Below are 12287 nucleotides of genomic sequence, written 5' to 3'. Positions count from 1 at the left end.
AAAGTCATCAGAAAAATTAATACTCACATAAAGTACAGATACCTGCAAAATCTACTCTGCTGTTCAGACAGTCCTATTTAATAGTATAAACTTGAAGGATAAAATAGTAGAAACACCTCTCAATGTGGTGTTTTCTAAAACCCTGTGAACTTGAATATGTGGGTCTCCTTTTTATTTTAGCTTTTATTTTAGTCTGCATTAGTTTTGCTTGGGTGTATCTACAGTCGTCCTCAAATGTATTCATACCCTCCCATAAAAGAAGGAAAAAAACAGCTGTCACTGAAATAAGCTGAAACTGAAAAAAGTAATAATAAATAAAAAATGAATTAAAATCATGACATTGCTTTTGAATTGTGGTTCAACTGAAATATTTCTAAAAAAATGTTTTTTTAAATTTTTAATTTAAAAAAGCAAGCAACCTGGCATGATAGGACCTATAAACTAATATTTTCTTGAACAACCCTTTGAGCCAATCACTGCAATCAAGTGTTTTCTGTAACTCTCAATCAGACTTCTGCACCTGTTGGCAGGTATTTTGATTTTGGTCCACTGCTCATCAGCAAAGTGCTCTGATTTCTTTTTTTTTTTTTAAGAATTCTTTTTAACCACAATTCAAAAGCAATGTCTTATTTCACTACATTATAATTTAGCAAATTTTTATTTATTATTACTTTTTTCAGTTTCAAGTTATTTAAGTGACTATTATGAATTTTGCCTTTTCTTTAATGGAAGGGTGTGAACACATTTGAGGACCACTGTAAATATAAATGTTATCTCCAGTTGGTAAACATTTCATTTTATGCAGGTGGATGTTGAGATTTTAGTGCTTTTAAGTGTATTTTCCTGCAGTTTTAATATCTCAGGGTGGAACCAGAAGCCTACTCTGTAAACCCAGATGAACAAAGAGCAGTGAACCTGATAAAACCCTCACATGCTCCACACACCTTAAAGGCAAACAGAGGCACTGTGACAGCTTCCCAGCACACATGCATGACACCAGCCTCCACACCAAGCATCATAACTACCAACCTGCAGGAGCTCCAGGTAGGAAGTGGCACACTGATTTAGGCTGACATCCCGCCCACATTGATGTCTGGACCAATCAGCTGCAGCCCCGGTGTGCGCCCGCATTTGACTGATAGAGGCTGTTAGTTTACGCAGCTGCGGTCAGTCCGGGAGGAGAGCCGGGCTTTAAAGTTTTAACATTTTTTATACGTTATGGTTTTTTTTTTTTAATCACTAACTATGGCTGAACTCCGGAGGCTCTTCTCTGCCTGCGACGTGAACAAGTCCGGTGCGATCGAGTACGAGGACTTCACGGTGGTCTGCCGGGAGCTCGGCGTCCCCGAAGCCGAGACCCAAACTCTGTTCGACAAGTTCGACGCGAGCGAACTCGGATACATCGACTTCAACAGGTTCGCGTCCAGGTTTCAGGAGGTTTCCGAGACTCTGAATCTGGCGTCTTTTGGCTCCGGGGCTTCCCAAAGCTCAGGCAGTCCGTGGGAAGAGTTTGTGAGTCGGATAGATGCGGAGTGTCTCCTCTCGGACAGGTAAAGTCACCTGAAGTTACCTCCGGGAGCTAACGGCTACTGCTGCTGTGGCTACTGGACGTTAGCTAATTGTTAGCTAACTGTTAGCTAATATTAAAGCCTGCTTTGGGAATAAAAGTCGAATAAAAACCCAAGAAATAGACCTTAAGTTTTCGTCAAATTACTGTTCAAACTTTTTAGACATTTTATTATTACATAAGAGGTGGCTAAAATCATAGAAACTCCTCATTGTAGTGTTATTTAAATCAGTGGTTCTCAAACTGGGGTTTGGGACCCTCATGGGGGTCCTAAGAAAATTTCAGGGGGTCGCCAGATCATTGTAAGAAAAAAAAAACAAAAAAAAGTCCTACATTTATCAGATAAATTTGTATTAGGGCTGTCAAAATTTAAGTGTATACTTCTTCCCACTCCTTTTTTGAACTTGTTACCTCCAGGAGCTACTGCTGCTGCTACTGGACATTAGCTAATTGTTAGCTAACTGTTAGCTAACATCAACAACTGCGCTGGGAAAATGTCCCCTGGCTTTTTAATTCTAAATTCTAATAATATAAATAACTTTATTAGCCCAAAAGCGAATTTGTTACATAATTTTTAAGCCTGTCATTCAGTCCTGGTGACTCATAAACCGGACAAACAAAATATAAAATACACATCAGGAGTCGAGGGCTCCATCCCAAAGTACACATTAGTCATAAAAAAAGAAGTAACTTCACTTCTTTAAATGACACGCACAGCGTTTACAGTCATAACTAAAACTGTTCGTTTACTAAATACGAGAAATTAAAATAGTAAATTACCTCTACATACAAAACATTTCCTTCTTCAGTGGGTGGAATTGGGTCAACTTTATTGTCTTAGTCGAATGAAAACCCAGGAAACTGACCTTAAAGTGGACATTTAGTTCGTTGTAGTTTTAGTCAGATTACTGTTAAACTTTTTAGACATTTTATTTTTATATATATATGAGGTGGCTAAAATCATAGAAACACCTCATTGTAGTGTTATCTAAATCAGTGGTTCTCAAACTGGGGGTTGGGACCCTCATGGGGGTCCAAAGATAATTTAAGGGGGTCACCAGATCATTGTAAAAGAAAAAAACAAAAAAGAAAGAACAAGCCTACATTTATCAAATGAATTTGTATTATGGCTGTCAAACTTAAGTGTATACTTCTTCCCACTCCTTTTTTGAACTTGTTTGTCGTTGTCTTGTTGTTTTTATGTTTTTTTTCCCTTTCATTTGTTCGAAATAAATTCAGTTCATTCATTCATTCAAAAGAAAATGAAAGTGTTAATGTATAGAGATTAATCCTTGGAATTAACACATTAATTTTTAATGCATGAACACCAAAGTTATTACTCATGCCATATTAAAAATTCAAACTGGGGTGTCACGAATACAAACTTGTGTTATCTTGGGGGGGTCGTGGCTCAAAAAGTTAGAGAACCACTGATCTAAATCACAATCTCTGACGTTTCTCTGAAGTTGAATAAGTGCATCTCTTTTTTAACAACATGGGGATGAGGTTTTTGTTTTAGCCTGCATTAGTTTAAGTATATTTACTAAAACGGCAGCTACTGTAGATATGTTATCTATAGTTGGTGAATGTTTTATTTTTGAAGAGGCGACATTTCGTAACACAGGTGGATATGTTGAAACCAGAAAATATCAAACACAAGGCATCATTAATAGCTTTTAGACACTGATTGTGAAACGTGCCAGCTTACTGTCTTTACCTATAGTGGCAGTAGACTTGCTCAATGCATTATTTTTGCTTGAAAGTTTATTTATGACAAAGTTAATAGGTGAGTTGATGATGACAACAATTCAAGCTGCAAGTTTAAAATGTGTGATATATGTGCTAGTATACACGTATCCCATGGCTGTTGCCTTCCCCAGCACCACAATACACCCAGCCACACAATAGGATCTGCTCAGGGGTGGTTAGAGGAGCATGACAAAGAGCCCATGGCATTGACCTGGTCTCCAAACTCTCCCAGTCTAATTGTGCATCTGTGTGATGAGCCAAAACAAGCCTAACACACACCTCAGGACAACTCCATACGACCCGTATCAATACCTCAAAGGCTGTACCTCTTTTTGTCCCATTTGTACCACAATGGATCATGTTGAGGGGGCTGCAAGGTGGCTCGGTGGTTAGCACCGCTGCCTCGCAGCAAAGGTCGCCGGTTCGCATCCCTGTGAGGTTAATTGGTGATTCTAAATTGTCTGTAGGTGTGAATGTGAGTGTGCTTGGTTGTCTGTCTCTCAGTGTAGCCCTGTGATAGACTCCAGCCCCCCATGACCCTAGTGAGGATTAAGCGGTGTATCGATAATGGATGGATGGATGGATCTTGTTGCGTGTCTGAAAAGTTTTGAGGTTTATTTGTCTAGGATGATGCTACCATCTTTCACAGCTTTCTCCAAAGGTCCAAAGAAGTGGAGGATTAGATGCTAGAAAGCTGTATTTTTGTGAGGTAGAAAAGGAAGTGGTACTGACCCACTGACCTGTTGATTGCTTCTTCTAAATATGTGTTCTCTTCTCTACAGTCTCAGGGAGCAGCTGGCTGATCTTTACCAGGCCATTCACTCCTCTGCAAACATGACTCTGCTGCAGCCGTATGAAGAAATCATCCACGCTCTGATCAATCAAAGCCTGGACAACAGAATGGAGTGTGAACAGCTGGAAACTAGTCTGAGGCGGTAAGGAAAAAGTTTTCTTGTCCGATCAGTAGACTTCTCGACGAATGACCTGTGATACGGAACGAAAATGAATGATTAAAATATGTGTGATAAAGACACGGAATGTAAGCAATGGCCAGTTGTGTACGCCGCAAGTCATCGTCATCATGTTGCATAAGTGCAAATGATGATGATGACACAAGGTTTCTGTGAATTTAATGTGTAAATGAGGAGGGATGACATTCGGTCGTGGCATTCAAAAGAGACACAACGTCACCTAATTGAAAAGTGAGTCCTCATCTTTACAATTTAAAATTTTTTAAAAAAAGTCCTGGTTGTCCTGTTTAAAATCAAACCTTGTTTTCACTGCATCCAGCAGTGACCTGCTGCCCTCTTGTGGATGAATAGAGTTAAACCCAGTGGCTTCTGGAGTAAATAAACTGCTTGACTGAAGGCTGCATTTATTGATTTTTTTTTTTTTTTTGTCTTGGAAAACAATATTGATACACAGCTGACTTGCCCGATTGCACATCCAACAAACATGGAGCCGCAGCACCGTTTCCTTGGAGTCGTGCCTCAAGTGGAAATTCAGGGTTTTTTTTTCTCCCCCTTTTTTGTTTTTGCCTCCACCAGACTTCTGAGAAAATAGAACAGCTCATCACTGATTTTGTAAGTCTGCACGAGTAGTGTTCAGTGAGTCTCTCACTAACTTTTTTCTTCAAATAGCTTCCGCTGGTTGCTAATGAACAATGAATCCTTCCCAAACTGAGCTCCACCAGCAGATTTTGGTGGCCATTCTTATTGATTTGGGCAGAAATCTAATCCATTTTGATATCAAAAAATCTGATTAATGCAGACATAACTGCCACTGAGCTCCTTTGGTGTTGCTGCAGTTTATTATGCCATCTGTCAGCGGGCTCCTCAGCCATTATACTCAAATAGACAGAGACACTTGTGGGATTCGGAATTGGACATTGCTCATACATCAGTATAAATGGGGTGCCCAAGAGGTTGTCCACAACACACTCTTTGTCTTGGATGTCAAGTTGTGCTTTTAAAATAGTATAAATTAAATCCCAAATAGCGCCAGTTTACTCAACAATGTCGATACCCCCCTTCTATCCTTTTTTTTTGGCGGATATCACAACTTGCAAGCACTTTTTGAATCCAGCTAAGAGTCTGTGTGAATTTTCACCCACTCTTCCCAGAAGATCACTTCAAGTTCTGAGTTATTTTCCGGCCATCTTGCAGGCGCAACATGTTTAAGCTCTACCCACAGTTCTTCAGTCTTGGTGTGTAAGTCAGCAGACTGTAAGGGTCTTTCCAGAAGCTTCAGTTTGCATTTCTTGATGTAATTTGTGGTGGATCTTGAGGTTTGCTTTGGATCACTGGCCTGTTGTAGAAAGCCAGCTTCCTTTCAAGTTCAATTGCTTGAAAGACTGCATGACATTTGCATCCAGAATTTGCTCTTTAGTGGTATCTGTCCATCTGTTCAGTGTTTCCTGTGCCACTGGCTGCCACACAACCCCAATGCCGAATATTTCTGCCCCCACACATAACAGTTGGCAGATGAATCAAACGCTGCTCCCTTTCCCCCAAACTTAGCTGATGATTGTGGCCATGGAGCTCTTTTTTTTTTTTTTTTTAAGAAACTTTCTCAGTCCAAAGCACTTGTTGCAGACTCCACACGTTGCTTTGCATGGTTCACACGCTGACTTTTGTGAGGAGATCCCAGGTGAGATTTCCTTTTGAGGACTCTTTTCATGCACAGTGGAGCAGTAAACCACCACTCCCATGTCAGCCAAACCTTCCTGCATCACCTACATGGGGGTTTTTCCATTTCCTTACTGCCCAGCATACAAACAGTTCTATTGGTTTTCTTGGTTTTTCAGGTTTGATCGTGTCACGACATTCAGTTTTCCTAAACTGCCATTTCAAAATTACATTCTAGACAATGGAAATTGCTAGTTTGAAGCACTTTGATGTCTTTTATAGCCTTCCACTGCTTTGTAGACATCAGTTAGCTTTGTGTTCAGCTCCTCAGTCAGCTGCTTAGAGAAGCCCAATGCTTGTTGTGTGCCATCACAAGGAAAGAAGAATTCTCAAAAATCCTAATGAGTCAATTAAGGCCCAAAAGGGCAATGAAGTCAGACTTTTGCACAAGCCAAAATCTGTTTGATTCTTTCAACAAACTTTTGTGAAACAAACAATAAAACTGTAATAACATCTGATCACTGCAGGGATCGAGTTTTAAAAACTGTTGTTAGCCGAGGCCTTTGCGTACAGCTGTATTATCCTTGAGTCAGTTCTGTGTGCACAGCAGCAGTAAGAAAGAAACTGGACTGTAATATCCCTTTAAGACTTGTCACTGTGCTTACTGATATCCAAGCTGAACACTGACTGCGTAGTTTTTCTATCTTAAAGGCTTAAGGAAGATATTAGTTTCCTTTCAAACCTGTAAGGTGATCCCTCACAAAGTACATTTAATCAACTACTGAATTTCAGTCCTACACGTGGGAAAAGACTGTATGTCTGAGCTTTTTGTTTGTCTTTCTGTGGTTCAGTAAGTGCAAGGCATGAGGAAGGGGACATGCTTTCTTCAAGGAAGTAGGAAGACTTAAATGTGCTGCCCTGCCCTTTTATTTAAACCTTTTTGTAAACTGGGAATTCCTGTCTGTTTTGACTATGTTTGAAATAAATGTTAAAATTTTATCCATAAAACTAAACTAAATGTCTTTAGCATCTAATTAGGAAATCACCCTTTCAAAGATCAGCACACCTGTGGAATCTGCTTTTCAAAGTCAGCCCCTCCTTCGACTCCGGTTGGTTCATGTGTTGTTTGATAGCAGCAGAGCAGCCACAACTGCAGCACGTTTGAACTTGGTAGATTTGTCACATGGATAGTAGGTAAATGTACTTCTATTCTAGCCGTGTGTTAATCTTTTGGACTTCGATGGAGCAGTTGTGAGGCTGCCAGCTGAAAATGTGAACGCACTTTTCTGTTCAAACAGAGCCGAGGAGTTAAACAACAGTCAGCTGGCAGAACTGGAGGACGATATACAACAACAACTTGCTCGAACAGAGGAGAGGGTGAGAGAGGAGGTGAGTGGGATACCTACAGGATTTATAGTGGACAGTTGTTTCTGGGATTCACTCTGACATTTGTTAGAAATTCTAAGTTAAGTATAAGAAGCTAGATGACTTACCCATAATAAAAAGCATATATGTAGAATAGCATATATTCATGTCGCACTGAAGTGAAAAGTTGGTACACATTCTTTTATGTGAGCTACTTGCACATTTTTTGGTGCGGCACTCAGCAGCAGGTTACATGTCTCTTCACAAAGAGCCTCTGTAAAGTCAGATGAAAGCCCCTCTTGATGGCCCGAGCCGGTCTGCACCTCTAACTGCTTTGGTTTCGTGTTTGTAGGAGCGGAAGAAAATGGAAGGAATTACGGCTACCATGCAGAGAAAGCATGAGAACGAGGTTGCAGACCTGAATGCCGCAGTGGACAGACTGCTGAAAGTAGGTGTTCACAGACAAAACACATTTCAAAAGCCACTGTACCTGAAAGACAGCTGTATGTATAGCTGCAGCTTCATTTCTTGAAAAGCATGATGAGCCAGACCGACAGATGAAATGTTTAAATTCCTGACATTTCTAAACAAAGGGCACATAAGAATCTGTAGTATCTTGCATCCACAAACTGTATTTTATGCACAAAATATCCAGAATATGTCAAGATCAAGCTAAGAAAGGAGGCAGTTCACTCAAGGCAGCAGCATGCATCTCAAACATGTCTCCAGTGACCCCTTGTGATCACATTTTGCTTCTCCATTCTTGCAGAAAAATGGTAAACTAAAAAGACACCGTTTTGTTTAGCTATACATCGAGAGAGTCGTGGTGCGTGTTTGCAGGCTGGATAAAAGTACACAGAAAAACTCAGAATAGCAAATAACCTCGGACACGGAGGAGAGAGATGTGACAATTCAGAGGGAAAGTAAGATTAAGACAGATGAATATGCCAACTGGGCATGGATGTGTTTCCAAGGCTTGTTCTGCTTTAAGCATACTATGTTTTTTTTTTTTATTAGAATACGTACCACACACAGCTTGTATAGATGCACAGTTAGAAGTGTATGTACAGAAGACCAACAGCGTGAACGGGGCTTTAAAGTGCGATCAGTCAGAGATGTACTCGGCATTAATTTAAATGAGGAACAGGGCAAGACCTGTTCCTCTGGTTGTGAATAGACGCCGCCTCATTAGTTCTGGCCAGAATTAAATCTGATTGAAGTTTGACCTGCAAAATCACAAGACCGTCTGGTGCACAGCCAGTTTGAAAGACCACTGCTTTATGTGCCCATGAGCCATTCTAACAGCCAAAGCTCACAACCCAGCCACATGCTGTTTCCTGTCCTGCCTGCTTTTCTGCCACACGACATGAGGGATTTTCACTGCAGCATTTTTATCTTTAACTGCTGGTTTTCAGAGGTGGGAAGTAACAAAGTACAAATACTTTGTTACTGTACTTAAGTAGATTTTGCACGTATCTGTACTTTACTTGAGTATTAATTTTTCTGACGACTTTTTACTTTTAATCCCTACATTTGAACACAAATATCTGGACTTTCTACTCCTTACATTCTCTAAACTGGCTCGTTAGTTGTTTCAACTTCTGTGCAATTTGTCCCTGACGCTCAACACACCACTGCCTGCCTCAGCTGCCTGCGAGAGGCGTTATAGCACTACAGGACTGATTTTCAGATCCAGAAGGGTCCGCCTTCATTCAGAGAACTTTGAGAACCAGCTTCTGCTGAGGCTTAATACAATTTTTTGTTGGTCTTGAAGAGACGAGTGTTTCCATGTTGATTATAATGTTTAATGTTTATAATGTTGCTGAAATGGAAAACTGTCCAGTGATGTTTTTCTCTGCACCAGCACTGTGCAGGTTCTTAAAGGATGAAAACAATCATGTTTTGTTTGCTTAGAACTTTTTTTAAATAATAAATTTCTAAACCTCTACTTTTACCAGAGTCTACTTTTACACAAGTGTCTCTACTTCTACTTAAGTAAAGAATGTGAGTACTTCTGCCATCTCTGCTGGTTTTTGCATGGGGAGATTTTGTGTTTTAACACGTGCAATAACTGATTGCAAAAATCTTGTTTTAAAAAAAAGAGGGCCATCATTGTCACAGTAGCCTCCAGTTTTGAAAGCTTTATTACACAAATACAGCAGCAACAGAGCATCTGCATGTGCTTAATGTAGCTCATCTGTATGCCACAGTGGAGCTAATACAAACCTCATCTAAAATATCTGAAACTTGGTGTTACGGTTGGTCACAGTGGCTTCATACACAGCATGTAAGGACTAAGATCTGTCAGCTCACGCAGTGTGTTTGTCTGACAGATTTCCTGTCTGACAAATTTCCTGTGCATGTGACAACTGTTGATAGTGACCAACAGGTTAAAGAAAGACATGATCATTCCCTTTTCAAGTCACATACCTTTTTGAAAAGCCATTTCCACAGTTAATCTGTTGACAGAAATTATACTTAATGTCACAAAGATGGCAGCTCCCTCCTATATCCGTCAACAATGCTGCTCTCTATCTCCACACCACGGAGTAAACAAAACAATGCAAGAACTTTCAGATTTATAACTAAAGAATACATTGAGAATAAGACTAATCTGTGCTGTGCAGTTACTCAGGAAGGCACAGGAGTGTTGAAACAGTCTGCTTGCTCAACAAAAGGCTGTGAATTAAGCAGCGTGTTCCTGCCCTTTTTGTGCTATAAAAACATGCTGTCCTTGAGCTGAGAATCCTGTTCCATCTGCATTGTGCTTCTATAGATGAAATCTGATGCTGTGCTATACATTAACCACACCTCAGCAGGTCCACATACACCACAGTGCACAAAAGCATTTAGCCAGAGCATTTCCACCGGCAGGAACATGAGAATTTAGAGTTGAAATATGCAATTGTGTTCTTGTACTGAGAAGGAGGCGTACTGAAGTTACATGCTTTGTGGAGTTCTTCACATACATGTTTTTGAACAACAGAAGAGAGAAGTAGTTCTGGATGTCTCCACTTGGAACAACTTGTGGTACTTGCTTTCCTCGTCCTGTAGATGGTGATGGTGTACATGAAGGCCAGACTAAATCTGAATCAGCTGATCCAGCACACAGTGTGGGCCACTGTTAACTTAATGCCAGTATGTTGGTATTTGTGTTTATGTTGACTAGTAAATTCCAAGAGATCACACGATACCCATGCTTAAGATGTGTTTGAGGGAAGTAAGAAACAGGGAGCACTGACAAATTTCTATTATACTGTAAAATGTCCCACTCACTTTAAGTCTTGGTCAGTTCTTTAAAAAGCTAATTTAGGAGATCCATGCTTTCTGCAGATAGATGGGACAGCAGATCTTTAAGTTTTTCTGCTGACACTTTGCCTGCAGCCGTTCTTTTCTGTGCTAAAACATATTTTATCACCAGCAACGTAAACTGTTCAACTAAATGTTTCTTGTCAAGAGCCAAGAGGAGTCTCAGCTAAACCAGACGAAGGAAGAGGTGATGGCGCTGAACAGACAAATCGGCGATCTCTCACAGGTAAGTCATTTTAGTTGAACAAATCACATGCGTGTTGTATGGATTTTTTTTAACTGACTGAATCTCCTCACAGGAAAACGAGCAGCTGCGAGGCTCTCTCGTGCAGGCCCAGACAAACATCGCCATCCTGCACTCAGAGCTGGACAAACTGAAGAACATGTACGCAGATCAGAAAGCCCAACATGAAAGGTAAAGCCCATCTAAGTTAGGGCTGCACAATTATCACCTAAATAATACCCACAATTGTTTTGATTACATTTAAATACATAGAGCACTGCTTTCACTTTAATGTTGAGCTGCTTTCCTGCTAATGAATAAAATCTTTAAAAATCTCTTAGAGCCAAGGTGAAGCTGTATCCTAAGCACCCCCCTTGCTGAACATTTGCTTATCATTAGACGCTACAGTCTACAGATGTTCCACTCATTTACTGCAGCACACACAACATAGATAGGTGTGTGACCAAAAATTACTCTGAAAAAAATGGAAAAAAAGGCGTTCTAACATCCGATTTACCAAAGGAACCAAGTTATTTTTTTTATCAGCTGCTTTACAAGTTTTCTATGAAAGTTGCACGTTTTACATGTGAATATTACGTTTGATGACTTTCACTTAATTGTGAGAATCCAAAATCGTGATCATCATTATTATTAGATGAATTCTGCAGCCTTCAGCTCAGCTCATGTCTGATGTACAGAAGATATGATCCAGCGTCCAACACAATGTGAGTGTTTTGTTTTTTACAGAGAAACCGAGGACCTGAAGAGGATGGTGATGGAATACCAGTCGTACTCCAGTCAGATCCAGATCCTCCAGTGAGTCTGTTTTTGAGTCGATGATGTTGCCTTCTAATTTTATTTATTAATTATTATTATTACTACTATTTTAAATGACAAATGCAGGGATTATAGTATATATTACCAACCATATAGAGTAGTGAGAGTGCCAAATTACAAAAATAAATCAATAAAAGTATAAAAAAAGATAAAAGTGGAAATTAAAAGAAGAATAAATACAATAATAATTAATGTAGTATTATTTTTTTGCTTTTTAAATTATTATTTTTTTTAAATTTATTTATTTATTTTGCTTTTGTACTTTTAAGGCGACATTTAAAGTGACATTTAATTTAAAGCAACATTTAAAAGCAAAGGAAAAAGAAAAGTGCGCAAATAAAGGTGCACAGTAGGAATGTCGTTGTGTGCAGAAAAAAGAAAAAGTCACTTTAAATTAAATGTCACTTTAAAAGCAAAAAAAAGAAAAAATCATTTAAAAAAACAACTTAAAAAATTGTTTTAAAAAATAAATCAAAAATAAAAATGATAAAAAAAAATAAAATTAAAAAATAAAATTAAAAAATAGTATTAAATTAATTACTGTTATATTTATTATTTTTATTTCCACTTTTCAAAAAACATTCTTTTATTGATTTATTTTTGTAATTTG

At 39.1% G+C, this 12287-nt stretch overlaps 1 protein-coding gene across 1 annotated transcript in view; it reads left to right on the top strand.

Moving 5' to 3' along the window:
* Positions 1-1245: 1245 nt before the first annotated feature.
* The window catches only part of rasef2 (RAS and EF-hand domain containing 2), a 16304-nt gene continuing 5262 nt past the window's right edge, over positions 1246-12287 (top strand). Inside the window, exons 1-7 of the mRNA XM_008296967.1 lie at positions 1246-1550; positions 4099-4251; positions 7242-7332; positions 7661-7756; positions 10766-10843; positions 10917-11032; positions 11588-11656. Of these exons, the coding sequence (XP_008295189.1) occupies positions 1246-1550; positions 4099-4251; positions 7242-7332; positions 7661-7756; positions 10766-10843; positions 10917-11032; positions 11588-11656 (908 nt within the window). The remainder of the gene's footprint in view (positions 1551-4098; positions 4252-7241; positions 7333-7660; positions 7757-10765; positions 10844-10916; positions 11033-11587; positions 11657-12287) is intronic.

This window comes from Stegastes partitus, unplaced genomic scaffold (genome assembly GCF_000690725.1).
Source record: "Stegastes partitus isolate 25-593 unplaced genomic scaffold, Stegastes_partitus-1.0.2 Scaffold1172, whole genome shotgun sequence".
Taxonomy (NCBI): Eukaryota; Metazoa; Chordata; class Actinopteri; family Pomacentridae; genus Stegastes; species Stegastes partitus.
This window is presented reverse-complemented; position numbering and strand designations above follow the sequence as displayed.